Source organism: Calypte anna, chromosome 17 (assembly GCF_003957555.1).
Source record: "Calypte anna isolate BGI_N300 chromosome 17, bCalAnn1_v1.p, whole genome shotgun sequence".
Lineage (NCBI taxonomy): Eukaryota > Metazoa > Chordata > Aves > Apodiformes > Trochilidae > Calypte > Calypte anna.
The window spans coordinates 8,909,476-8,934,288 of NC_044262.1; the positions used below are offsets into that span (position 1 = coordinate 8,909,476).

General features: G+C 54.0%; 1 protein-coding gene across 2 annotated transcripts; it reads right to left on the reverse strand.

Moving 5' to 3' along the window:
- Positions 1-651: 651 nt before the first annotated feature.
- On the reverse strand, positions 652-24,300 carry SARDH (sarcosine dehydrogenase). Of its 2 annotated transcripts, none has more exons than XM_030461378.1 (22): positions 24,078-24,297; positions 23,882-23,999; positions 22,707-23,028; positions 21,982-22,160; positions 21,314-21,493; positions 20,690-20,813; positions 20,479-20,579; positions 18,697-18,801; positions 18,130-18,259; positions 16,003-16,089; positions 15,798-15,888; positions 13,678-13,819; positions 11,784-11,867; positions 10,841-10,954; positions 10,244-10,382; positions 9,637-9,750; positions 8,373-8,520; positions 7,943-8,036; positions 3,540-3,702; positions 2,430-2,598; positions 1,927-2,062; positions 652-1,150 (listed from the first exon to the last, which is right to left on the reverse strand). In XM_030461378.1, the coding sequence occupies exons 3-22, from the start codon at positions 23,020-23,022 to the stop codon at positions 1,025-1,027; spliced, it is 2,742 nt and encodes a 913-aa protein (XP_030317238.1). In that variant the 5' UTR covers positions 23,023-23,028; positions 23,882-23,999; positions 24,078-24,297; the 3' UTR covers positions 652-1,024. The 2 variants fall into 2 exon arrangements, with proteins under 2 accessions (XP_030317238.1, XP_030317239.1); XM_030461379.1 differs by having other exon boundaries at positions 1,063-1,150; positions 1,927-2,096; positions 24,078-24,300.
- Between the last annotated feature and the right edge of the window lie 513 nt (positions 24,301-24,813).

Below are 24,813 nucleotides of genomic sequence, written 5' to 3' on the forward strand. Positions count from 1 at the left end.
AATTTCTTATCCCCTGGGACACAGCATGATAATCTCACCCCAGTTAAGCTTCATGGGGCTGCAAGGCACCCCCAGGTTTCCTTTCTTTCAAACCCACTCAAAAACTGGGACTTGTCTGTCCTGACACATCCTGACGGACAAAGTCAGCCTGGGGAGGATCCACCCTCCCCACCTTCCACACAACCACTGCACACCGAGACAGCACCATGAGCAAAACCAAAGCAGGCACTGCTCAGTTCTCCCTCCCCAGGCTTCACTTTTTCAAAGGGCCTCAGGTGCCAATTACCAGTGAAAGCAACAGAAGTTGGTGCTTCAGCTCCCCTTGAACCTTGGAGCCACAATGAAGCATTTTGCCAAAGCAGGACCTGAAGCAAGGAAAAACAGGATGGAGGGATGAGCCTGTGCTTGCCAAGAGGGGAAGAACATGCCTGGAAACCCCCTGGGCACAGCCAACAATTTCACAGTGCAGAAAAACCCTGCAGCAGAGAGAGCATCCATGGAACGAGGCTGGGAGATGGCCCTGGGCCCCCTGCCCCTTCCCCCATGGTCCCTACGAGTGCTCCCACCCCAGCACCAGCTCCCCAGGACACAGCCAAGGTGCCACCCATCAGAGCAGGGACAGACACAGCAAGAGATGGGAGAGATGGCAGGTTTGGAAGCTACAGCTGTATTAACAGTAGAGTCAAAAAAAAAAAAAAAAAATCATTTCCAGGCAGTGTGAAACTACATTTTGGGGGAAAGGGTTTCCAGCAAAGTAAAAAAAATGAAACCTCTTCATTTGCAGTCAAGCAAAACACTGTTTTCAGGGAGATTAAGCCATGGAGAAGAATTATTGCTGTAGTGGTACCACATCATTTAGAAAACGCAGGAACAAAATCTTTGCACCTTTTGGAATCTCTTTCTCCTCCTCCCCTCTAATTTAACCCAAATTTGCTTGATGAGTTCACTGCAGACATTTGCCCAGTTCTCCCAGCTGCCTCTGGGGCCAGCCTGGCATCTTTCTTCTCTCCACCCTGGCACCCCCTCAGTAAAATCCCTTTACACGTTTGTTGTCGGGGTCAAACGGGGACTTGGTGTGTGCCTGGGCAGGGTAGGTCACTCCCATCCTCTCCAGCTCGTAGCTGCCATTCCTCACAAAATCCAAGGTGACCTGAAAGGGCAGCAGAGAGAAAGTGAAACCCCCCAGGAGGCTCCAGAGAGAGAAAGAGAGAGAACAGCTCTGGGTGGGTGGGAGAGAGAGATGGAAGAGGGAAAGAAAAGAAGGTCCTAGGGGGAACAACCACTGCAAGGAGAAAAAGGGGTCCCTGGGGGCAGAGGGGACAACTGGAAAACAAAACTCATGGCTTGTGAGTCTTGTGCTGATGCAGGATTAGAAGTTGAGGCAAGAAAGATGAATGCAGGAGGAGATGGAGTGCTCTGTGTGTGCAGAAGGGTCCTTGGGGATGTCATCCCCAGCCCTCTGTCCCCACGTGGGGTCCCTGGCCTCTGCCTACAGCTTGCTGCTTAATGAGGGCATCTGATTCACTACCCAGGAGTCTCCCAGGGTTAATTAAGAACCTGCTGCACTCCCATTGGCCATGGCTCCCTATGACAGACATTTTTACTGCTGCAATTAAATATATTTGGTAGCAATTAACATCCGAGGCAGTACTTCAGCCAGAGAGCATCACCCCAGCCCTGCAGAGCCACAGCTGGTGACACCAACCTTGCCGTGGAGCTTCAGCATCTCCTCCCCCCCAGTCCCCCCACGCAGGGCAAGCACGGGGGGAACTGCCCCATTGAGCTCCCAAGGCAAGAGTGGGGTTGCCAATGGCTTCAAACCCAAACAAGTGCCATGTAACCCCCCCTAGCAAGCCCCTGCAGTGGGGAAGGAGGTGCAGCCATCCCAGGGGGGGCTGGTGGGAGCAGGCAGGGGTCTGTACTCACGGGGCCCCCCGTGGGGTCACGGATGTAGCCATAGGCGATGGTTTTGTCGATGGCAAATCCAAAGTCTGCCCGACGGATGTGCCCGACCACCTGGCCATTCCTCCAGACTGCCTCCAGGCCAAACATCGGCACCTTCCTGCCAGGAGAAGGCAGAGACCTTCAGCAAAGCCCTGGGAGGGAGAAGGGTTTGGGGAGAACCAGACCCCAGCTCTGCCCAGTGCCAACCCCCATGCCCATGGGTCCATCAACCTCCCCACCCCAAGCCCCTCCAGCCCCCTTGCCCAAACCTCCCACTCACCCAGGTGACACAAAATGAACCCACTCCCCCTCACGCTGCTTCCAGCTCCCCATTAAACATCCAGCAGGGAATTCACGGGGGGGATTCAAATTAGAGATGGAATTAGAGCATGGAAAACAGCCGAGCCGGCTTGCAGCGGGGCTCCACGTGCAGGGCTGGATGGGGAGCTGGAGCTGGATGGAGCTGGAGCTGGAACTCAACTCACTCCTCAGTGGTGAAGCAGATGAGACGTCGGAAGATGCCTCTGGATTTTTGAGCCTCTAGAGCCTCCCGGCCCAGAAAGGGGATGCTGGACTTGAGCTTGCAGGTGAAGGCCAAGCCTGCTTCTAGGGGGGTATCATCGGGGCGCAGGTCTGAGTGCCAGTGCCTGTACCCTGCAGAGAGCAAGCACGGGTCACCCAGCTTCTTCCTGCCGGGGCTGCAAGCCCAGGGTGAGCAGCAGCAGGAGAAGTTTTCCTTTTCCTAGCAGAAAAATAACTTGGGGTGTTGGCTGATGGCTGCTGAACACCAACCAGCACGTGCCCAGGTGGCATCCTGGCTTCTATCAGCACTGGTGTGGCCAGCAGGACCAGGGCAGGGATTGTCCCCCTGTGTTGGGCATTGCTGAGGTCACACCTCGAAGGCTGGGTTCTGTTGTGGAGCCTCATGACAAGAAGGACATTAAGGGTCTGGAGAAGGGCAAAGGACGTAGGGAAGGGTCTGGAGCACAAGTCTACTGAGGAGAGGCTGAGGGACCTGGGGATGCTCAGCTTGGAGCAAAGGAGGCTGAGGAGAGACCATCTAACTCTCTGCAACTGCCTGGAAAGAGGGGTCAGTATCTTTTCCCAAGTAAGAAGTGACAGAACAAGAAGGAACGGCCTAAAGTCGTGCCAGAGGAGGTTTTGGTTGGATATTGGAAACAATTTCTTGGTTGTCAGACCCTGTCCCAGCCTGTCCCCAGGCTGCCCAGGGCAGTGGTGGAATCCCCATCCCTGGAGGGATTTCAAAGCTACATAGATGTGATGCTGAGGGGTTATTGGTGGCCTTGGCAGTATGGGATTAATGGTTGCACTTCATCTTCAAGGTGTTTTCCAACCCAAATTATTCAATGAGATCAAGACATCCCCCCTGCATCTTGCACAAGATTCACTTAGCCCTGCACAAAGCACCCTCAGGAAGAGCCCACGCTGGGGAAGCCTCAGCTCTGAGCCCAGCTGCATCTCTGCCTCCAAGCCTCCCGTCACACCAACCACCCATAAAGCTGGAAAAACCCACAGGTGCTGTTTCCCTGGCCCGAGGGCAGAGCAGGGAGTGGGGCTGTAAGGGAATGTGGAACCTTTCTCAGTGCTGAGGCTGTCGATGGCTCTGTAGCCCGCGTTGGCGATGCCGTGCCGGGCGCCCGCTCCCATCACTGCCCTGTAGACCTTCAGGCAGTCTGCCCTGGGCACGTGCAGCTCCCAGCCCATCTCACCAACAAATGACAGCCTCATGGCACGGACCTGAAATGCAAGAGGCCAAACACCCCCCCTGTGAATGGAGCTGGGCTGTGGGACACGGACCGCAGGGGAAGGAAGGTCTGGGAAGGAGGTGTCAACAGCCCTGCTGTGGGGGAGAGCATTTCTCTGCTGTCCTTAGTGCACAAAACCAGACACAGGCTGAATTCCTCATCTCTGGACAGTCTAAGTTTGGTACCTCCAAGCCAGATACCATCAGTGCCCAGGAGGGATGGCCAATGGGTTGAGGTGGCTGCTTTCAGCATCCTCCAGACACCCACCCACCCCAGTGCTGTCACACCAGCCAGGCTGGGGTTAGATGGGATGCTCTGGCTCCAGCCAGGCTTTTGTCTCCCTCTGCTGATCCATCAACTCCAGACAAAAGGCCAGAGGCATCCCCAGAGCAGCCCATCAGATGGGGAAGCTGGTCCCCACCAGGACTCTCCTGCTTTGGGGCACTTTGTGGCTGCTGTCTCCTGGGCATGTCCCTGACTTGGGACCATGATCCCATGGCAGAGGCACCCAAAGGCCCTACACCCCCAGGCAGGCTGAGCCCAGCATCCCAACCCACATCCTGCTCACCCCAGAGGGATGCTCAGGCTCCTCCAGTGGAAGTGATGCCCCAGAGCATTGCTGTCTGCTGCCAAATCAGCTCCACACCAACAGCTTGAAGCTCCCAAGAAGAGTGAGCAGATCAGCACGGGGATTTGGTGCTTCCCAGGGGAATCCTCATCCCTGGAGCAATGCCTGGGAGCACAGACCTCCTGTCTGCCCTACCCGTGTCCTCTATGTCCTGCCCAGGCAAGGCTTGCCTGCATCCTCCTGTTGTCCCTACTGAAACCATCTGCATTCCCAAAGCTTTCCAGGCTGGCTGGGGCCACCCTGACTTGGGCACCTTCCCTGGAGATGCCCCTTGGATCTGAGCTGCCTTTCCCTTTGCTTCATCCCTTTGGGTTTCTCTGCTTCCTCCCCCACAATCCTCCCTCTGGCTCATCCCTTTGGATGCACATCTACTGCAAACACCTAACTTGCCTTGGAAGAGAGATTAACTCAGGAGTTTCACACCAGATTGTGATCTGCCATCTTAATAAAGCAATTTTCAGCTAGGATGAGATTTCCAGGCTGGTTCTGCTGGCCAAGCACACTCATCAGCTTTGGGGCTCTCTTGCCCCCATTGGGGCAGAAGCTGCAGCTTGCTGTTTGCTGAGCAATTACTGCAGCCAGGAGCTGGGGCTGGACTGTGCTCTCTAATCCTGGTATAAACAACACCAATCAGCAGCAGCTGCTGCCTGGAACAGGCAGGAGAGGTACCAAAGGGGTACTTGGGCTCTCTGCTGTGAGGATGGGCAGCAGATGGTGACTAAGAACCCAGATCCATCCTCACTTTCCCCAGCACCCCCAGGCTCTGCTGGCACCACAACAATAACATCCTCAAGCTGAGCTCAAGGCAGCTTTTAAGACACCTTCACTTTTACAATAGAAGTAAAGGGGGGGTGGGGAGAAATGCCAGAGGAATTGGGAATGTATTTGGAGCATCCTGACAAGAAGCCATGCTGGGAATCCATCCATCCATCCATCCATCCATCCATCCCTCCCTCAGTCCCCACCACAGCCTCACAGCAAAGCACCAGGAGTGGCAATTGCCTCTCGAGCTGTACAGGCACCAGGGGTTTGGAAAGCTTTTTTTTTTCCCACACAAAGGTGTCATCTAATTAGGCAGCAGTCAGAGACCAAGCCTCTGCAGCCAGCTCCCATCTCCACAGCAGCAGATGCTCTGGGGATTGAGAGGCAACTTGCTGGCTCATTAACCCTGCCTACCACTCCACAGTCAGCCCTGCAGCTAAAGTGCATTTTCCTGCCTTTTACTTTCAGGAGCAATTTACTTCTGGGAGAAACTTCCCCTCCATCTACCCCTGCTCCAGGGGAGCCAGCATCCCAGCAAGAGGGGTGATGGGGTGAGCACAGCACCTTAAAAAAAGGGCATCCTAGGGAAATTGGGGTGCCAGTCACTGGCTTTGCACAGCCAGGCTGGGGTTGGGGTTGCAGCCAGGTGTGTGCCCCAAGCAGGGGTCTGCATCCCCTCCTGGAGAGCCAAAGGAATGTCAGGGGCTGGGCTCAGCTGCTTCTGCCAGCTTCCCACTGAATTTCCCCTGGGAACAGGTTTTTCTGATAGATTTCAACCAGAGCTACGCAATAGCATCAGTTCCTAGATCTGTGAGCAGCAATTCAAAAGCATTTTAAGTCTTCTAGAAAATGAAAACCTGAGCTTTACCCTGCATCCAGCAGTGGCATTCAAAGGGGGACCTCTCTCTGCTGTTCAGTACAATGAGAGACACTAAATATAAACTCACAAACCAATCTGTAATTTCCAGAGTCATTAACTCTGCTGGAACTCTGCTTTCATTCCAGCTGATTTTGTTCAACTACTGAGTTAATGCAGGAAAATCTCAGTGATAACTTTTTAAAGATGTTGGGTTCAGTTTAATCCCCCTGGAAGGTGATAATATCAGTGAAGGCTTCAGCCTGCTGCCCAGAGAAACCTTCCTATTCTAATTCCAGCATGGGGTGCCAGGGTATTTACACCCAAAAGAAGCCACAAAACCCCTACCAGCTTTTTCTCCCTTGCAGGACCAGATTGTTTTTTATAAACTTGAAGCAAAATGCATAGCAATTAATCACAGTCTTAAAATCAGGACCATTTATTCAACTTTCCTAGGGGATAAGTAGATTATTAGGAGATGTTATCTGTTTGCCACCAACAGGGCAGGGCAGGATATGGGGAGGATTATAACCCATTAATATGCAACCCTGCAAGCATGGATTGGTTTTCAGGTGCCCCCAAGGGACACCGTGTAGGTGTTGGCACCTGGAGCATGGTGATGGTTTGGAGGATTCATCTGTGTTGGGCAAAATCCATGGCTGGGTTCAACCACCCCAAACCCTGCCCGGGCTCTTGCTCACAAATTAAGTAGCCTTGACTTGATCTCCCAGCCCCCTGCATTCAGACTGAAGCCACTTCCAAACGAAATTCCAAAAGAAAAGTGGCCACAAGCAGCTTAACCCAGTCCCCTCATCCCCAGCCTGCCTCTGCCTGTTTCCCTGCTGCCTTCTTTAAGATTTACCTCTACACCTTCCCTCTCTCCATCTCCCAGCAGACACCAGCCTGAGAGCCAAAGCAAACCCTCAGCAAGGTCCCTCCTGCCAGTGGCTCCTGGGGGATGGAGAGGGATGCCCTGGGATTGCTGCCTGCCCAGATTTCCCACGGGAAGGCTCTCCCCCCTCTCCCAAAGGGATGGTTTTTTGGAACAGAAGGGATGTTACAGCAAGAGGAAACTGAGGCAGAGATTCTCAGGCAAACCTGGCAAAAGTTTTTCCCCCCATACCAAAACCTGCCAGCAACAGGGCTGTCCAGAATGGTTCTCTTTCAACAAAATGACATTCTATGGTCATCAGCTCTCCTCTTTTGGGTGTTTTAAGGCACTTTTTCTCTCTGCCCTGAACCAGGCGAGATGGAGGAGTCCAACCAAGCAGACAAGGCTGCAAAAAAACCTCACAGCAAACCCTGGGGACTGCTCCACAGCAAAGGACACCAAATCACTTCAGGCTGAGCCTTCCCCCCTCAACACCTCCGAGCCATGCCACGCAATGCCTGAAACCCATCCCTGTGGGACCCCCCCCCCAGAGCTCCCCACCAGGCACCCATTGCCCCAACAAGGGGCTCAGCCTGAGCACTCCCATTTCTGGCATAACTGCTGACACCAGCCCTCAAATCTGGGCAAAACACGGATGATCTGGGTGTGTATGGAAAGATTAAGGTTGTCAGACATCTCCTGTGATCAAATATTCCAGCTCCACAGGCAGCCCAGCCCCTGCCACCAGGACTTGACATGCTTTACATGAAATCATCCCTATTTTTTTATGAATAAGGAGGAAAGGAAGGAGATCTAAAACGTCAAATAAATCTCTTTATCACCACTACTCGCCCCTAAGCCGTGGGAGGTGTCTCTTGTTCCCCTGACAGCTCTGCAAAGCCCTAAATCACCACGTCCCTTCCCCAAGCTCAGCCTGGATACTGCCAGAAGGACAAGGAGAACCAGCTGGCACTTTGCAATAAAAGAGAGAGGAAAACACCCCAGTTTGGGGCTTTTTCCAACAAGCAACCCAACTGCAGCAAAATGGAGTTCCCCAGAGAGGATGCTTGGCTGGGCAGGTGCTGGCCCCAGGGAGCCAGAGGTCCCTGTCCTACCTTGCATCCTGCAGCTGTGGTGAGTTTGTGGGTGGAGAAGGGGAAGGCTTGGTTGCTGAGGTCGGTGTCCAGCACTTCTTGGAGGACAACCCGGCTGTGGGGAAACAGCAAAGAGGTCCCAGTGAGAGGAGGGAGCTGGCCAGCATCCTCTGAAGGTCCTTCCTAAAACTTGCCTGCCCATCTTGCTGGCAGGACAGACCTCTCCCCACAAAGGGGAGCTGATGTGGGTGATTTGCCATCCTGGGACAACCTTGGTGGAAATGCCAGGTTTCCAGAAAACAGAGCATCACTCCAGCCACACCACCTCCTGGTGCCATGGGGCTCATCCACACCCCTGCCTACACTGGGGGCAGCTCCCCCCTCCAGCCCTCCCCTCCTCCCTCAATGCTCAGGGTGCCAGGAGGGGTTGGGATGCTCTCCCCACACCCACCTCAGGGGGCCCTGGATGCTCATCATTCCCAGCTCCTCTGAGCAGTCCAGAAGTTTGCACTGGAGCTTCATGTCCTGCAGCACGGTGCTGATGTGTGACCAGTTGTGCTGAGCCACTGCCCCACCAATAGCCAGGTAGTAGCCATCCCCTGCAAGACAACCCCCCCAGCAGCCTTCCAGCCTCCAGAGCATTGCCCTGGGGGTGATGCCCAGCTCAGCTCCAAGCTAGTTTTGCTCTCCAGAAGCTGAGCTGTAGCCCTGAACCTCTCCGGTTTGCACAGCCCAAGGGGTTGTGAAATGAGGGGTTTAAAGAGTGCTGGAGGAAATTCAGGAGGAATTCCACCTCACTGTTAACCCTAGGTGGAAAAATCCCCAGGAGTAGGGTTTGAGAGCTGATTAATATGTGATCAATCTTCCCTCTGTCTTTCCTGCCACTACAGAATTGCTCTCTGATAACCTGTCATAAGGATAATAAGTGCAGCCACCTACTGTAATTGGAAAAATAGACTTGGCTGCCTTTATACTCCTCCATCACCTGCTGAACCCTGCAGCTCTGCCATCCACTCCCCATCACCCTCCTGCCCCAGCTGAGAGGGATGCAGGATTGTCCCACAGGGATGGGAGAGCTCACTGGTACCCAACCCACAGCACCCACTCCCCTTGCTGGGGGCTGCACTGCCATGGGGCTGGTCCCTGCCAAGCAGCAAGCCTGAGGGTGACACTGGATGGGGACAGGGCTCTGCTGGCACTGGGCATCCCACTGCAAACCTCCCTTGTGGTGGCAGCTGCTGGAGCTGAGCTGTGCTGAATGTCCCCTCCTCTGCTGCTGCCTAATGCCATTTCTGCCTTCTGGGCTGGCTGCTCTGCTCCCTTTCAATTCCTCTTTATTGCAGCTGATAAGGACTTAGGAAGAGGTCAGAGCTGCCAGGCAGGGCTAGACAAACCCAATAAGAGTGCAGGGCCCGGGGGACAAGGGACATAATCAGGTTACAGGGACCATGGGGCGGAGGTGGAAAAAGCCAGGCAGCTGCCATTAGGTAAATGCAATCACCCCACAGCCCCTGAGCGTGCCTGGGATGGAAGAGATGGAAGAAATGCTGGTGGGACTTGGAGTAAAGCTTCCACCACAGCTTCCCAGGCTGGAAAAGTCTTTGTGTGCACTGACACAGCTGAGAAAGGCAGCAGGAGAGGTTGGGAGCTGAACAAACCCAGCCACTGGGGAACCCCCCCCCAGCTCCTGCATCCCCAGGCTTGAGGCTTTTTACCTTGGAAGTTGGGGGCCAGGGGGGAGCCCGTGTCCCCAGGGCTGATCCGGCTGACAGTCAGGTCACTCTCCACGCCACCACGCTGGTTCAGCATGCAGGTGTAGGTGGTGGAGCCTGGGGAAAGGAGATGGGCACAACAGCCCCAGCAAGAGGGAGAGGGGGGGATATTGCTCCTCATCTCAACATCACCAGGGGCCTGGGGGTGCCCTGACCCACCCTGGGTGTCCCAGTACCAGGGTGGGGGACAGGAGCTGGGTTTTTCCTCAGTGAGGAGCTTGAAGCTGCATCCCTGAAAATGCCAGAAGCTGCCAACCAGCCCTGTGAGCTTCTCCCTGTGTGAACCATGGCTGGTGAGGGTTTGCTCCTCTACTGGAGCATCTCCAACTGGAAGTCACAGCTGGAGTCAGAGAACACCCCTCCCAGTGCAAAGGGGAGCAGAACCCAGTGAGGAGAAGGACTGCAGACCCTCTCACATTTCCCATGCCCTCTGCAGAAGCAGGATTTAAAATAAAAATCAGCTTGGGTCCCCCTCCCTGGCTTTGTTCTGGTGTAAGATGTGATTTCCCAGGGCAGTGGGAGCTGAAACAGAGGGGGGCTGAGCCAGTACCTGGAGCTTTGCTCACGTCAGCACTGAACAGCCAGTTTGCTGCTTTTGTTGCTTCAGGTCCCACCAGGTAGAATTTCCCAAAATAAGACATGTCAAAGAGAGCCAGGGCGTTCCTGCACGTTAAGCATTCATTCCTGATCTAAAATTAAAGCAAAGGCAGAGCTGAAGTCGAGCTGTGTTCTCCCTCCACAACAGGAGGCAGGTACTGGAACTGGTTGTGTAAGGAAAAACAATACCAGGACACTTGCCTGGTGCCTGGGAAGGCTGAAAGGCTTCAAAACACTCCCACAAAAATCAGGTGTTAAACAGAGCAGTTCTGAAAGGCCTTCCTGTATGCTCAGTCCCACTCTTGTTGCCACTAACACGGTGAAATTATCAATAATAATAGTTACATTTTATGACACTGGGTCTCAAAACTGGTCTCCACTCTTTCCCTCAGGATGAAACATCATTTCTATCTATCTTTCTGCAACATTTTCCCCAGTTTTGGACAGTTTTGCTTCCTCCCCCCCTGCCCCCCCAACCTCACCAGCTCCACACAACCACCTCCAGATGTGCCCAGAGGTTTGGGCTGGGGGGTTGTCTGCCTGCACTCACGATGTGATGGTGGGGAGGGAAGTCAAAGGTGTAGTCATCCCCCAGGAGCTGGGTGTAGGTGTAGTCCCTGTGCTGCTCACGGCCGTAGGCACCATAGTAATCGTAAGGCAGGACCTGGGGGGGGAAGAAGAGGAGGGAGGAGTGAGGACGAGGAGGGCCTGAGGCTGAAGTCAAGGGGATCCTGCCAGACACATCCTCCCCTTCTCAGGAGAGCAGTGAGGTCATGCAGGACCTGCCACCAGTGGTGGGGCCTCAACAAGAATCCCTGCCCATGGTGATGGGTGCCCACCCCAACATCACTGCACCCCATGGAGATGGGTGCCCACCCCAACATCACTGCACCCCATGGAGATGGGTGCCCACCCCAACATCCCTGCACCCCATGGTGATGGGTGCCCATCCCAATATCCCTGCCCATGGTGATGGGTGTCCACCCAGCAATGTTGCCCATGGTGATGGGTGCCCACCCCAACATCCCTGCACCCCATGGTGATGGGTGCCCACCCCAACATCCCTGCCCATACTGATGGGTGCCCACCCCAACATCCCTGCACCCCATGGAGATGGGACCCCACCCCAACATCCCTGCCCATAGTGATGGGTGCCCACCCCAACATCCCTGCACCCCATGGTGATGGGTGCCCACTGCTCTTTGCTGTACAGAAGTGAGGGCAGTGCCTGCTGTTTGGAAGCAGTGCAGGCAGATGTTGCCTGCAGCAGTGGGACAGACAGACACCCACAGCACACACAGCCAGATCTCCCTCTTAATTGAATTAATGACTTAGAGCCTGATGGCTTTTATGGACCAATTTTAGGGACATGCACCTGCTTGTGGCACATTCCATACCCTAGAGATGCAGGAAAAATCTTGCATGTGTCAGGCACAACCAAACCCCCCCCCCACCACCAGGCTGAACACCCCCAAAACTTGTGCCATGCTTACTGGGGCTGCTCCCCTGGGGCTGAACCAGCCAGGTCTCTCCCAGCCATGTCTCTCCTGGAAAACACAGCCCTGCTGCAGCAGCTCCTACACAGGCAAATCCAGAGAAATGGGATCAAATGGTTAGGGAAAAAACCAAACCAAACCAAAAACCAACAAACCAAACCAAAAACCACCTTTTTGCTGCTTTTTGAGCAGTGCCCAGGCTGCCCTCCATGAGTTCGTGCCTGAGACTGGACTTGTGACCCTTTGGCTTGAGCTGTCAAAGCTCTGTGGTTTGTCTTCTGAAACAGTGCCAAACCCCAGCTACCTGCACATTTCTCTCCCCCCCGCAGAAAGGTGTTTGCCCCAACAGCCAGGCCAGCAGCTCAGCTTTATTTCTCATTATCCTACTCTGACTTGATTGGTAATCAATTAAACTAACTTCCCCAGGTTTGTTTTGACCACATTGGTAATTGGTGAGTGGTCTCTCCTTGCCCTTATCCTGACCCAGGAGCATTTTGTTGTATTTTGTTTCCCCTGTCCAGCTGAGCAATGATGGAGCAGCTTTGGTGGGCACCCAGCATCCAGCACCCACCAAAGGTTGGGCTCCAATGCAAGGATTATAGACTGAGAGATGCTACATCCAGAAAGCAAGATGCCTCCTGATGTTTACAAGGAGTAATTGTGTAATAACATTCAAGATTTAGAGATGGAAATCTTCTCATTCTTCCTCTGTGCTCCCAGGAAAATCTCTCTGCACACAATTAATTAGGGCTCCATTAAGATATTTTTGTTTGGTGCCTCGGTTCAGAAAAGAATAGATAGTGTTGAGTGTTTCAGAAATGAATCAGTGCCTATTTATAAAGCATAGCACATGTGCTGGAGCTGCATGTATAAATACCAGGCTGTCAGTCAAAAGGGCATCACTTATTAGATGTGCTGTTAAAAAATAAATTGCATCCTCAGTGACAGAAAACAACTGAGCTGTCAACCAAACACTGGGGGACAGTGGGAAGGGATGTCTGGGTTACTGCTTCAGCCTCTACTCTCCATCAGGAGAGGAATGGGGTGAGATTAAACAGCAATGAGCAGAAATGGGCTCAAGAAACAAGGCTGCTCCTGTCTGGGGAGGCACTGGGTGACCCCAAGCATCTCAGGAGTTGTGGGTGATTCTGGGGGGCTCTGAGCTGCACTTGTTGCAATCCTGCTGATGCAGTGAACCACTGGGAACTGCTGTTTGTTTGGTCTTTTTTTTTTTTTTTTTCCCCTCAAATGCTGCATCTTGAAAGTGTTCACTGATGGAGATTCATGCAGGGAAGCAGCTGGAAAAGGTGGGAGCAGAAGGGAGCCCTGGCTGGCAGCTCCAGGGAACAAAACCAGCAGGGCCCCAGGGGGTGCTGGCAAAACCACCAAGGTGGAGGCACAGCTGCCCCAGATTCTTCCCACACCCAGCCAACATTTTGGGAAGGAAAAACTGCTGCTGAGATGCAAATGAGGTGTGGGAAGGCAGGGGCAGGAGATCACAGGGGGCATCCAGCATCCCACCACCTCACCACTGCCCCCAAGCCAGGCTGACAGGGCAGGAAGTAATCCTCTGAGCCCTTCTTTCTGCTTTTCCCTCACCCAGCAACCATCACCATCCTCTAAAGCCATATCTGCTGAGCCAAACAGTACAGGATTGCATGGCAGCTCAACCACTGAACTGTCTGTGGCCCCTGAGAGCTTTGGGATTCAGCAGGGAGCTTCCCAGGATGGACGGATGGGTGGGAGCAGGGATGCAGTGTGGTGCTTTGGAGTCTGATTTGGCTGTGGTCATTCTCTGGCACCTCTTTAATTTTATTTTTTTTTCTCCCTGCAAGGATGCTGAGGCTCTCCCCCAGCTTCTGGAGCAGCAGCCCAGGGTGCAGGTCCTCACCTCGTGCAGTGGGTCCTTCCTCACGTTGCGTCCTGCCAAGGGCTCGTCGTGGGGAAAGACAACAGAATAATTCTTGGCATAGGACTCGTGGCTCCTCTCCCGGATCCAGAGGTTGTTGTTGGTCAGGGAATGGGGAAACCTCCTGGAAAGCAAGGAGAAAGCAGCAGCCTGGTGAGCCCAGGGGGTGCCTCCTGCCCTGGGCATGGACTTCTCAGGCAGTCAGATGGGATGCAGCCTCCAACCCTGCTCCAGCCACATCTACACCCAAAAAATTGAGAGCTGGATACAACCCTGCTGGAAGGAGGGGAAAAAAAAAGATTAAGAGGAGATTTGAGGTTAATTCTGTTCCACTTCAGCTTGGGGCCAGCATCAGAGCACCTCACACAAAACCCGGGCTTAAACATAGCCCTGATGATGGAAAGAGCCCTGGACATTACTTATATTTTTTATCCAATTCTCCCTAGGCTGAAATATAAATAAAACCCGAAGCATTTTAAGTTTGCTTGATGTGCTTTCATCTTTCAAACAGAAAAGATCCTTGAAGAAATGTGCCAGCTCAGCATGCACTGGGGTTGTTATCAACAGAGAGCTGTAACTCACAGAGACTTTCCCTGGATTCTGGTGGCACCTTTTCCAGGACTGGAGAAGGGGAGGCAGGCAGCAGGCAAGACAAAATGTCATTTATAAGGTCTTTAAAAAATATATTTTCATCTTCCCTCCCTGCTGCATGGGTACTGGGGAGAGGCAGGCACTGGGGCTGAGCCCTGTAGCAGAGCAAGTGATGCTGTAGCAGGAAGAGCCTTTCTTGCTCCTGAGGCTCATCGAGCTGCTGGCCTCTCTATTCCTCACACCAGAGTGAGCTTCTCTCTGTGGGTGTGTGTCCCACCTTTATTGGCCCCCTGGTAATAGGGGGCCTGCCCTAACCAAGCACAGGTGGACTCACACCCACTCCTTGGCAACTCGAGGCACCTGGTTTATCTTGTTTCTCTACATGATGCAAGTGATGCAAATGATGCTCTCCAAAAGCAGACGTGGGCTGGCAGCTGCCTCTTCTGCCAGCACAGGACAGGGACAGGCAGCTGGTGACACCTGGCATGTCACCAGGGTGTCACTGGCACCCCCAGCTGCCCCGTCAGCCCCAGCCCCTTCACTGCTGTGCTGAGTTACTGACAGCAGCAAGAGGAGTAGCAGCTGCCAGATGAAGCATTTACAAGTGTTTTGAGAGGATAAATATTTAAATGTGAGGAAAAGAGTTATTAAAAGAGGAGCAGAATAATTGCCACCAAAAGAAAAAAAAAAACCCAAAGCACTGACTGGATGATGGGGCAGGTGGGATACAGGGGTGCTGAGGAAATCCCCAGGGCTGAGGTCCCCAGGATGGCTGTGATCGTGCCAACCACCCCACCCAAGGGTGCTGTGGTGCCTGCCCAGCCAGGGATTTCTCCTTGCCAGGCTGGGCTCATGGTTCCAGGGCTGCTGGAGGCATCTCCAGGCCCCTCTGCAGGAACCAGCACGCCTGCCCTCTCCTCCCAGCCTCAGCCACGGGGTGTTTATTCCCAGCTCTGCCACAAACTCAACGTGATGTTAAAAGCTTTGTCCCCGACAAGTTGGCTGCTGCCCCTGGCAGCCCTATAAGAAAGCCCAAACCCAATCAAATATAATTAAGCAAGTCGAAAGCAATTACAGAGCCAACATCTGCACAATCAAAGCCAGCAGCCCGTGTCGTGCTGCAGAGGGGGGGAGCTGATCTTCCTCCTGTTGAAACCATCATCCTGATTATTAACTTAGCGGATTAGGCACGGCACTAATTGAACAACAACAAAACCCAAACCTAATTACCCTGTCCCTTCCCATCACTGCAATCTCCTCCTGTCTGATGGAAGCAGTTGTGGGATGAGGCAAATGAGATAAAGCCCATGTGTAAATTCATTAAAGCCATTGAGCATAATTGATTCCAGCTCCTCAGAGGGACTCAGGCTAGGATCCAGATGCTGCCTGGACACCCACTCCCCGTGCCAGCACCCAGCCCTGCCTCAAAGCCCATCCCCAAGGAGCACCCCAGGATGAGAGGGATGAGTGAAGGAGCCAGGGGGTGGCCAGAGGGTTCTGGGGGGACTTGCCTGATGTCATAGCCAAACATGTCCTTCTCTGGCCGGCCATGGATGATCCAGTGAGCCAGCTCCCTCCCACAGCCACCTCCCAGCATCATCCCTGGGGAAAGAAGAGACAAGGAGCCCCAGATGGGATCAGGAGGCTGTGGCTGGGGGTGCTAGGCTCTGTCCAAGGTGGGATCCCCAAGGTGGGATCCCATGGAGTCTCCCTCACCAGCACTGTTGAAGCCACAGCCAAGGAAGAAGCCTCGGACCTCTGGAGCTTCCCCCATGAGTGGCTTGTGGTCAGCTGTGAATGACTCTGCAAGACAAAGAGAGGGTTTTGCCAGAAAGGCCAAGGCAGGGATTTTGTGGATCCACCAGGCACTTGGAGAGCAGGGTTAAGAGAGGTTGATGGGGCCAGAGCTGGACCAAGACTGAGCATTTCCCAGAATCTCAGCATGGGAATCTCTCACTTGCACCTCTCCCCAGGGAAGGCTGCCTTGGGCTGGAATGCCCAGCACCATGCAGGGGGCTTGTGCAGGCTCCTGAGCCAATATACACGTGTATGTATCCATATATTTGCTTCAGAAGCTCACACCAGTGCACACACACACACGAGTATTTATACATCCATATCTGCAAGTGGCACTGCCAGTGGCAGGGCAGGCACTGGTGGCACAAGGCAGCTCCTTTCCAGCTCTGCATATTGTACAATTTTCCCCTGACCTCTCAAGAGCCTGGGCTGGGGGTACCTGTGCCCCCCACACCTTCCCCAGGGAGCTCAGCATTAGGGTTCAGACTGAAACAGAGTGAAGCAGAATAAATCCCCAGCCATGAGGTGCACGAGGTGCTGCCAGGGCTGAAGCAGCCTCCTTCCTTCTCCCAACCCCCTGCCTCAGGGCTGCACAGACCTGCTTGCTGCCTTGTCAGCATCAGGGCCATATTTCCTGATGATGACTCCATTCACCTTCATCGATTCCTACTGGGAAATGCCAGGAATGGCTCCTTTGTTCAGCTGCAGGATTGCTGCTGATGCTGCTCAAGGCTCCTGTGCTGATGAGGCATCATGCTACCAGCTTCTGCCCCCCATTCAGCTACCAAACATGGTCCCTGGGCAAATCCCCACCAGGGAGGACAGAGCAAACCTTTCAGAGGTGGGAAATCCTCCCCCTGCTTTTGCAGTGGCTCATCCATCCCTGTGGAAGGAGAGCAGGGAGCCAGGGCTCACTTTGGTCCTTCCCACCCCCATCTTTCTCCCTGCAATGCCCAGCTCGTATTCCCCACAATCTCTGTGCTCAGGAGAAGGCAAGAGCAGAGTCAGAAGATTATTCCACACCAATATTCCTCTGCCAACACACCGAGCTGCAAATTCAGAGCAGTTAATGGAGCAATACCCAGAGCACCTCCAGCTGACTTTGCATTGGCTCGGATGCTGAGTGCTCACACGAGACCTTGGCTGTAGGGCTGGGACCATCAGCAGGAGTGAAAACACTTTAAACCACCTCAACTTTGGTCTGTTTGCTGCCTGCAGTAGCCATTCTGGTGGTGAAATATTTACCAAGCAGCAGAAAGGACTAGCATTTGCCATTTGCTTCAGCCCGACGTGACTCAGCTGTCGGGAGCCAGCCCGCTGCTGGTTTAAATCACAGCACAGCAGAGGAGGAGCACTGACCCCTTGGAAATTCCATTCCTGTTCTACAAGTAGCAGACACAGATCTGTAAGGAGCCAGCTCCCTACTGGCTCTGCTTACACCACAGTTTCATCAACCCAGGGCCAAGGTCTCCCCCTTGTACATGTCATGTTTGATCTGCCCAGGGCAGCAGACGTGCCCTACTTTCCTCTTGTACAGCAGCACTGCTCCCTCCCCCAGGGCTTGAGGGTTTCCCTTTAAGCACTTCAGAAAAAAAAAAAAAAAAAGGATTTTTAATGTTTTTTTTGGTTTGCTTTGCTTTGTTTTAGGATGTGGGTTCCAAGGCTGGTGTCACCTCCAGCTGCCACTTGGGCCATTCTGCAGAGATGCTCTGGCTTCTAACTCCACACCTGACAGCCTGGGGTGTCAATATGGATCAATAAAACAGCATCAGCTCCGGGGTAAAAATAATAACCTAACACTTGGAAAAACAGCAGCCACTTCTTGGAAAAAACTGCCCCTTAATTCCCCATTCCAGTGGCTGCAGCACAGGCTGGAAATCTGTGCCAGCACCAAGGCAAAGCCTGGGATGCCACCCCTTGGAAGATGACACTATTGCAGCCAGACTCCAGGATGTTCAGAGCTTTTCTTCTCCCCAGGATATGAAGTTTCCCCCTTTTCTCCAGCAAGACCCTTGGAGCAGGGAAGTCCCAGCACAGTCCCATTACCTGGCCCACAGACAGTGGATTTAATGCCCGTTTGCTCCAGCACTGGCACTCTGTTGATGGCACCTTCAATGTGCTGCATGAAAACATCCCAGTCCAAATCAAAGAGGCCAAAGGCAAATTTTTCAGATACCTGAAGGATGGAAACAGGAATCAGGACACGAAGCTGAGTACAGCTGGTGGTATGAGAATGTCTGGCAGCCTTGGAGAGCATAGGAAACGGAGGCTGCTTTGCAGGTTCTGCTTTCTTTGGGTTTTCATAAAGAGCCAAGACAAAGATCTGGGAGGGAGCCCCAGTTAATACACCTGCAGCTGGATAAAGGGATGATGCAGCAGGGCATGGACTGCACAGTGGCCTCTAAATCCCCCCATCCCATCCCATCCCATCCCATCCCATCCTTCTCATTCCTCTTGCCTCTGCATCTCTACCCCTTGGAAAGACCCAAAGGTCTTTCCCTATCAGAATTTGGTACCCACGGAAGCCAGGGTCTGAGGCCCTCACACCCTCTGAGGTAGGTTCTCTGGAAACCTTTCTCATCCCCCCTAAAAAAACCTCCTGGCTCTGCTCACCTCCTCCCAGAAGATGGGGTTTGACTCATATCCACCCACGGAGAGGGCATCGCCTTGGAGACGGAGATAGACTGAGGCATCATGATCCCGAACGTTTGGCATGTTCTGAAAAGCAGAGAAGGGGGAGAGGGGGCTGAAAGACCCCAGCATCACCCTGGCTGTGCCCCACTGAGGCTGACAGGGGTGACCTGGGGGGTCCAGGGTGACCCCAGCACCTGGGAGCAACAGTGGCTCTGCGGATGTTCCCACAGCCCTGAAATGTGGATGTCTGTGTCACCCCAAAAGGAAGGGACCCCAAGCAGCTCAGGCAGCCCCTGGGCAGAGCACGGGGGTACAGCACACCCCAGCACCATGCCTGAGCCCAGGCACCCAGCTGGCAGCCAAGTCTGGCACAAATCCTGCTTGGTTAGCAGTGGGCAGGAGCTGGGCCATGGGTGCACTGGGACCTCAGCTCTCCAGCTGCTCCTCTATGGAATGGGAAGCACCAGGGATGCTCTGGGAAGCAGGAACAGGCACTGCCATGGATGCCAGCTTGGAAAGGACTCATCCTGCCACCCGCCTCTGCAGGAGGATGCAGCAGAGCAAGATGCAGGCAGGAGAGTGCAAAGAACGAGGGATTTGTTCTTGTGAATAATGGATGGAGAAACACCCAGCTGGCATGGCAGGGCTGGTGTAGGGCCTGCTGGGTCTCATCTTGGGAAATGGCATCCAAGGGGATTAACAGGAGGCAGTGGGGTCTGTGAGCTGCAGCCTCTTCTCTGGAAAGTCTCTATCACACCCTGCTTGTACAGCCCAGCTGAGTTCCTGGGGTATCCCCCTAATCACTGACACCAGAACTTTTTAAGATGAGGCCCAGGCAAGAGAGACACAGAGTGTGTCACTGGGGTGGAAATGACATCCTGTGTCACCCCAAAGCTCTGAGAGAATGAAGTCTCCTTCCACTCCTGAAAAACTCTGCAGCCGAATGGCAGGAACAGATTTCCTGGGATGGTTTAGAAATGTTTGGAGAGCTGCATCTCTGCCTGCCCAGGCTTGTTCAGAGAGTGTTTGGCATCTTTAGGGATGATGCTATCAGACAGCAAACACACCAGAGACCCTGTAATAATTCTACACAGATGGAAGGAAAAAAGAAAAGGAAAAGGGAAAGGAGGGAGAGGGAAAGGGAGAGGGAGAGGGGAGAGGGAGAGGGAGAGGGAGAGGGAGAGGGAGAGGGAGAGGGAGAGGGAGAGGGAGAGGGAGAGGGAGAGGGAGAGGGAGAGGGAGAGGGAGAGGGAGAGGAGAGGGAGAGGGAGAGGGAGAGGGAGAGGGAGAGGGAGAGGGAGAGAAGGAAAGAAAAGAGAAGAGAAAGAGAAAAGAGAAAAGAGAAAAGAGAAGAGAAGAGAAGAGAAGAGAAGAGAAGAGAAGAGAAGAGAAGAGAAGAGAAGAGAAGAGAAGAGAAGAGAAGAGAAGAGAAGAGAAGAGAAGAGAAGAGGAAAAAAAAGAAAAAGAAGAAGAAAAGAAAAAAGAAGAAAAAGAAGAAGAAAAAATAAAAATAAAAATAAAAACTAACCTGTTGGTCACAACCTTGTTAAACATTAACTGACTCTTTTAAAGGCAGCCTGACAGTCTTGCTAAGAGGAAGAGCTCCTGGTGTGTGTTCACTTCCCCGGGTGCAGAGCTTGGAATATGGGGGAGGGGGCATCCTGCAGGTCTGAAGGTGCTGGGGGTTGCTGTCCCCTCTCCCCCCAGCTCAAGCAGGGGGCAGGAGCCAGCTCTGCCCTCGGGAGCAGGGCAGGGACTGACCTGGATGCCCTCGATGCGTTCGGTCACCACATAGGCGTGATGCATCGCCACCAGTGGCACGTGGACACCTGCCAGCCGGCCCAGGGCTGGTGCCCACACACCTGTGGAGACACCAACCCCATCCTCAGCGCTTCCCCATCCTCCAAAGACCAGCAGTGGGCAGAGGGCATCAGCCACAGGCCCCCCACCCTTCCCTGCTGCACCCCCCTACCTGCACAGTTCACCACACAGGGAGTCCGGATGGTCCCGTGGGCTGTCTGCACAGCGTGCACCCTCTTCACCCCAAAATCATCAGTTCTGACCTGGATGCTGGTGACCGGGCAGTTCTCAATGATCTGATGGCAGAGGAAAGGCAGCAGAGTCATGGCAGGGGCACAGGAAGACATCCTGACATCCAATTCCCAAATGTGGGAGAGGTGCATCCAAGCCCTGACCATCTCCCTTTCCCTTTAACTGCAGGTGAAGCCCCTGCTCCGTGCACCCACACCTCCAGAGGGGTTTTATTATCCACACACACATGAGCAAAGCAAGGCACCAAGGCCAGGCTGGCAGTCCCTGTTTGTGTAATCTGACCCTAAAACCTCCACTCTCTCAAGGAACCTGCCTTGGATTGCCCCTAAAGGTCTTTTTTCCCTCTTGTGTTTTCCCCAGTCCTCGTGGCTCCTGCCAGCTTTGTCACTGTGACCTGAAGATGCCAACATCTCCCTTGGGCAAAGACCTGACTGTGCAGGAGCAGCTCAGCTCCAGTGGGAAAGGAGGAGATGGGGAAGGCAGAGGATGAACTCATCTCCCCGGGTCAACAGGCATTAATGAGCAGTCACTAATTAGGAACTACCGTAGCGCCTCTGGCAGCTGCTGCTCTGGCAAGGGTGGAGCAGGTCCCAGCTGGATCCATGGTGCCATCCTTGGGGACATACAAGGTGCCATAGAGGTCATCAGTGTTCATCAGAGGGTAGAGGTCCTTGGTCTGTGAGGGGGTCAGGACGTAGGACTCCACTCCATAAACCTTCCCCAGCTGCCAACCAGGAGGAAAACCAGGAGCTCAAGCAGGTGGCAAAACTTTGCTCATCACTTGCTGGAGGAGGGGAGTCCCAGGACATGCTTATCCCCCAGATGTGGAAACTGCTGCCCCAAGACAAGCCTTAAATCCAGCAGTGGGGTGGGATGTTCTCCATAGATTCCCGGAATACAGTCCTGTATTCCCATGCAAGCTTCCCACACAGCTGGAAAAAATGATGCTGCCACTATCAGAAAGGGCAAAAATCCACGGCTGGATTTTATTTTCCCAAATTTTGCCAGCATTTTTCAGCATCCTCCCAGAGGCTGCCTTGGAAGAAGCATAACCCAGGCCACACAGAGCTCTCTGGGTGGGACAGGACACGGTGACACCCGGGGACCCCACTGCCCCAGAACCCCTCAGCGCTGCTCCCACGGGCAGGAGACAAACTCCCCCTCCTGCAGCCCCCCCGGGACAACCCCCCACGGGTTTCCCCTCCTCCTTACCGACATCAGCCTCTTGTACTCATCCAGGCGCTGCCTGTTGGAGGCGATGAAGAGGCCCCCGTTCTCCACCCAGCCCGAGTCCAGCCCCGTCTCTGCCGGCAGCTCCCGGCTGACCACATCCCGTGTGTGGGCCAGCAGCTCCACTTCCACATCGCTGGGACGCAGCTGCCACAGCAGACCTGGGGACACGCACACGACATAGCCCTTGGGGGGACAAAGACTCTGCCACCCCCCCCATCATCCCAGGTGGGATGCAGGGATGTCCCGCGGGGTCCCTCACACCCTGCTCTGTCTCCTGCTCCATCTCGTGGTGACCCGGCAGTGCTACAAATCATTGATTTAGCTTTTTAAATGAATGGGGAAAAATGTTTCTGGAGCAAACTGCCCCATCAGAGACCACCCTTCCCAAAATGCTTACTGGATTTGTGTCTTCTAGCTCCCCACCACCCCTGCCAGAGGAAAGTGGATTAAAGGAGAAAGAACAAAGGTGGACATAAACTGGTTCATTCTCCCATGATCATGTAAAACTTTTTTTTTTTAATTAAAAAAAGGAAATTTGGTGGGGATGTTTTCCTAATAAAACGTTATGCCAAAGGAAAAAAAAAAACCCTGAAAATCTCTACATTTAAAGCCCAAACTCTGCAGCCCCTCTGGAACCAGCCTTCACACTGAATCCCAAGCCCTGGATTCCCACCCCCTGTACCCCCCCAGAGGGAACACCTCACCAGCTGTATGCCAAGTGGTGCCCGAGGTCAGGCGGTCCCTCTCCAGCAGCACGACGTTGGTGACCCCCAGCTTGGCCAGGTGGTAGGTGGTCTGGCAGCCCAGGCTGCCCCCCCCAATCACCACCACCTCGGCTGAGGCTGGGGGGGGCTGGCAGGGCTCCCTGCTCCCAGACCCTTCCTCCTTCAGTGTCTTCTGGTAGGGGACACTTTTCTTGGTGGTGGGGCCCACGGCACTGCTGAAGGGCCGGGGGCTTCTCCAGAGTGGCAGGAGGTGTGGGGGGGTGACTGCCCGCAGGACACAGCTCAAGTAGGACATCTCCACCTGCAAATCCCAAATCCACCCTGCTGGCATGGGTAGCAAACTCCCAGCCAGCCCAGCACCACTTCAGAAGTGTTCAAGGCCAATTTTCCAAGCCCTGGAAGGGTTCAAGGCCGGGCTTTATGGAGCTTGGAGCAACCTGGTCCAGTGGGAAGTGTTCCTGTCCATGCAGGAGGAGTGGAACTGGATGATCTTAAGGTCAAAACTCCCATCAGTCAGTGAGTCTGTGATTCTGTGAGCATCTCAGGGGCTGAGCAGCTCAAGGGGGCTGTGCTGAGCCCTGAGCATGTCCCAGAGCCAGCTGCTGGGACCTCATTCCAGCTAGGAAACAGGACCCCCACTGCAGAGGGGCCCCACTTGAAAAAGAGGCTTGGAAACACACAGGGCAGGGCAACACCTCTGCTTGCTCACGCCTGCAGAAACCTGCTTTGTTCTTTTTTTCCCCCTTGCATTCAAGGAGCCCGTTTGGACACAATGCAGGCACCAGGTTTGCTCCCTATCACAGGAAGACACTTTGGGGTAGGGGGGAGGATGGGACCGACCCTGCCCGCAGCCCCTTGCACCCAGTGCTGCTGGCTGGGGCTTGCTCTGGGCACAGGGATTTGGGGTGCTGCAGGGTCCCGCAGATCTGCACCAACCCTCCCAATGTGAGCCACGGATTGGGTCCGGGGGTGGGGGGGCTACCCTAGAGCCCACCCCACCGACACCCCCATCCTTGCTGCCACGTGGCCTCAGGAAGCCCCATTTGTCCCTCCTGTGTCCCTTTGCTGTCCCCTCCCAGCTGCAAATTCCCACTCGGGAAATCCCAAAACACTTTCTGGGACAGCCCGGGGCAGGTTCTCAGCACCCCACTCACCGGGCAGGCTCTCTCCGGGCTGCTTTCCTCCACCCACGATGGCTGTGGGGCCCCTGCCTTCCTCCGATGCTCTTCTCCTCCTCCTCCTCCTCCTCTTCCGTCGTCCCTTCGGCCCCTGCTGCAAAAAAAAAAAAAACATTAACCAGAACCGGAGCCGAGCGAAATCAGCCCGGGCAGCTGGGATATGGGGGCTCACCTCTTTCTTACCCTTTCTTCTGGCTCTCCACAAGGGATTAAAGTCAAGCAGAATGGAGAAATTCAAAAGAGGGAGGAAAATGCTGCTTTTTTTTTTTTTTTTTTTTTTTTTTCCCCCGGCTCAGTGCCAAGCAGCGAACAAACAGCCCAGAGGGGACTCGCAGTCACCCGGCTGGCTCGGGGCTGGCTGGAGCTCTCAGCTGGATGCCAGAGAGCAAACACGGGGAGGAAAAGCACCATCTGACCCTCCTGCCGGACTTCCCAGCAGTTTTAAGAGCAGAATTTAAATAAATTACCGCATTCCCTAAGCCCGACCCGGAGAGCTCAAAGCAAAAGGTGGGAAAACAAAACCAACCAGCCAAAAATTAATTTAGAAGGGGTAGGAAAGTAAGTGTTTGATTTAGATCTCTCAGTCTGAAGGTTTCTTGTTGCTCCTGCCCCTGAAATGAGGGCATGTTGGGGCAGGATACGCGGGAGATGCAAGGGCTGGAGAGGCGGCTCCGAGAGGTCTGGGTCAGATCATAGAATCACAGAATCATAGAATTGGCTGGGTTGGAAGGGACCTCAGAGCTCATCAAGTCCAACCCTTGATCCACTCCCCCCGTGGTTCCCAGCCCATGGCACTCAGTGCCACATCCAGGCTCTTTGGAAAGATCTCCAGACACGGAGAATCCACTACTTCCCTGGGCAGCCCATTCCAATGCCTGATCACCCTCTCCAGAAAGAAATTCTTTCTC

Excerpts from the sequence above, each read along its gene's own strand:
- SARDH (XM_030461378.1), bottom strand. The coding sequence starts at position 23,022 with ATGTCCTACTTGAGCTGTGTCCTGCGGGCAGTCACCCCCCCACACCTC. Across the intron at positions 21,494-21,981 it reads AGTACAAGAGGCTGATGTCG|CTGGGGAAGGTTTATGGAGT; the intron begins GTAAGGAGGAGG and ends CCTGGTTGGCAG. Across the intron at positions 1,151-1,926 it reads GTGACCCCACGGGGGGCCCC|GTCACCTTGGATTTTGTGAG; the intron begins GTGAGTACAGAC and ends CTGCCCTTTCAG.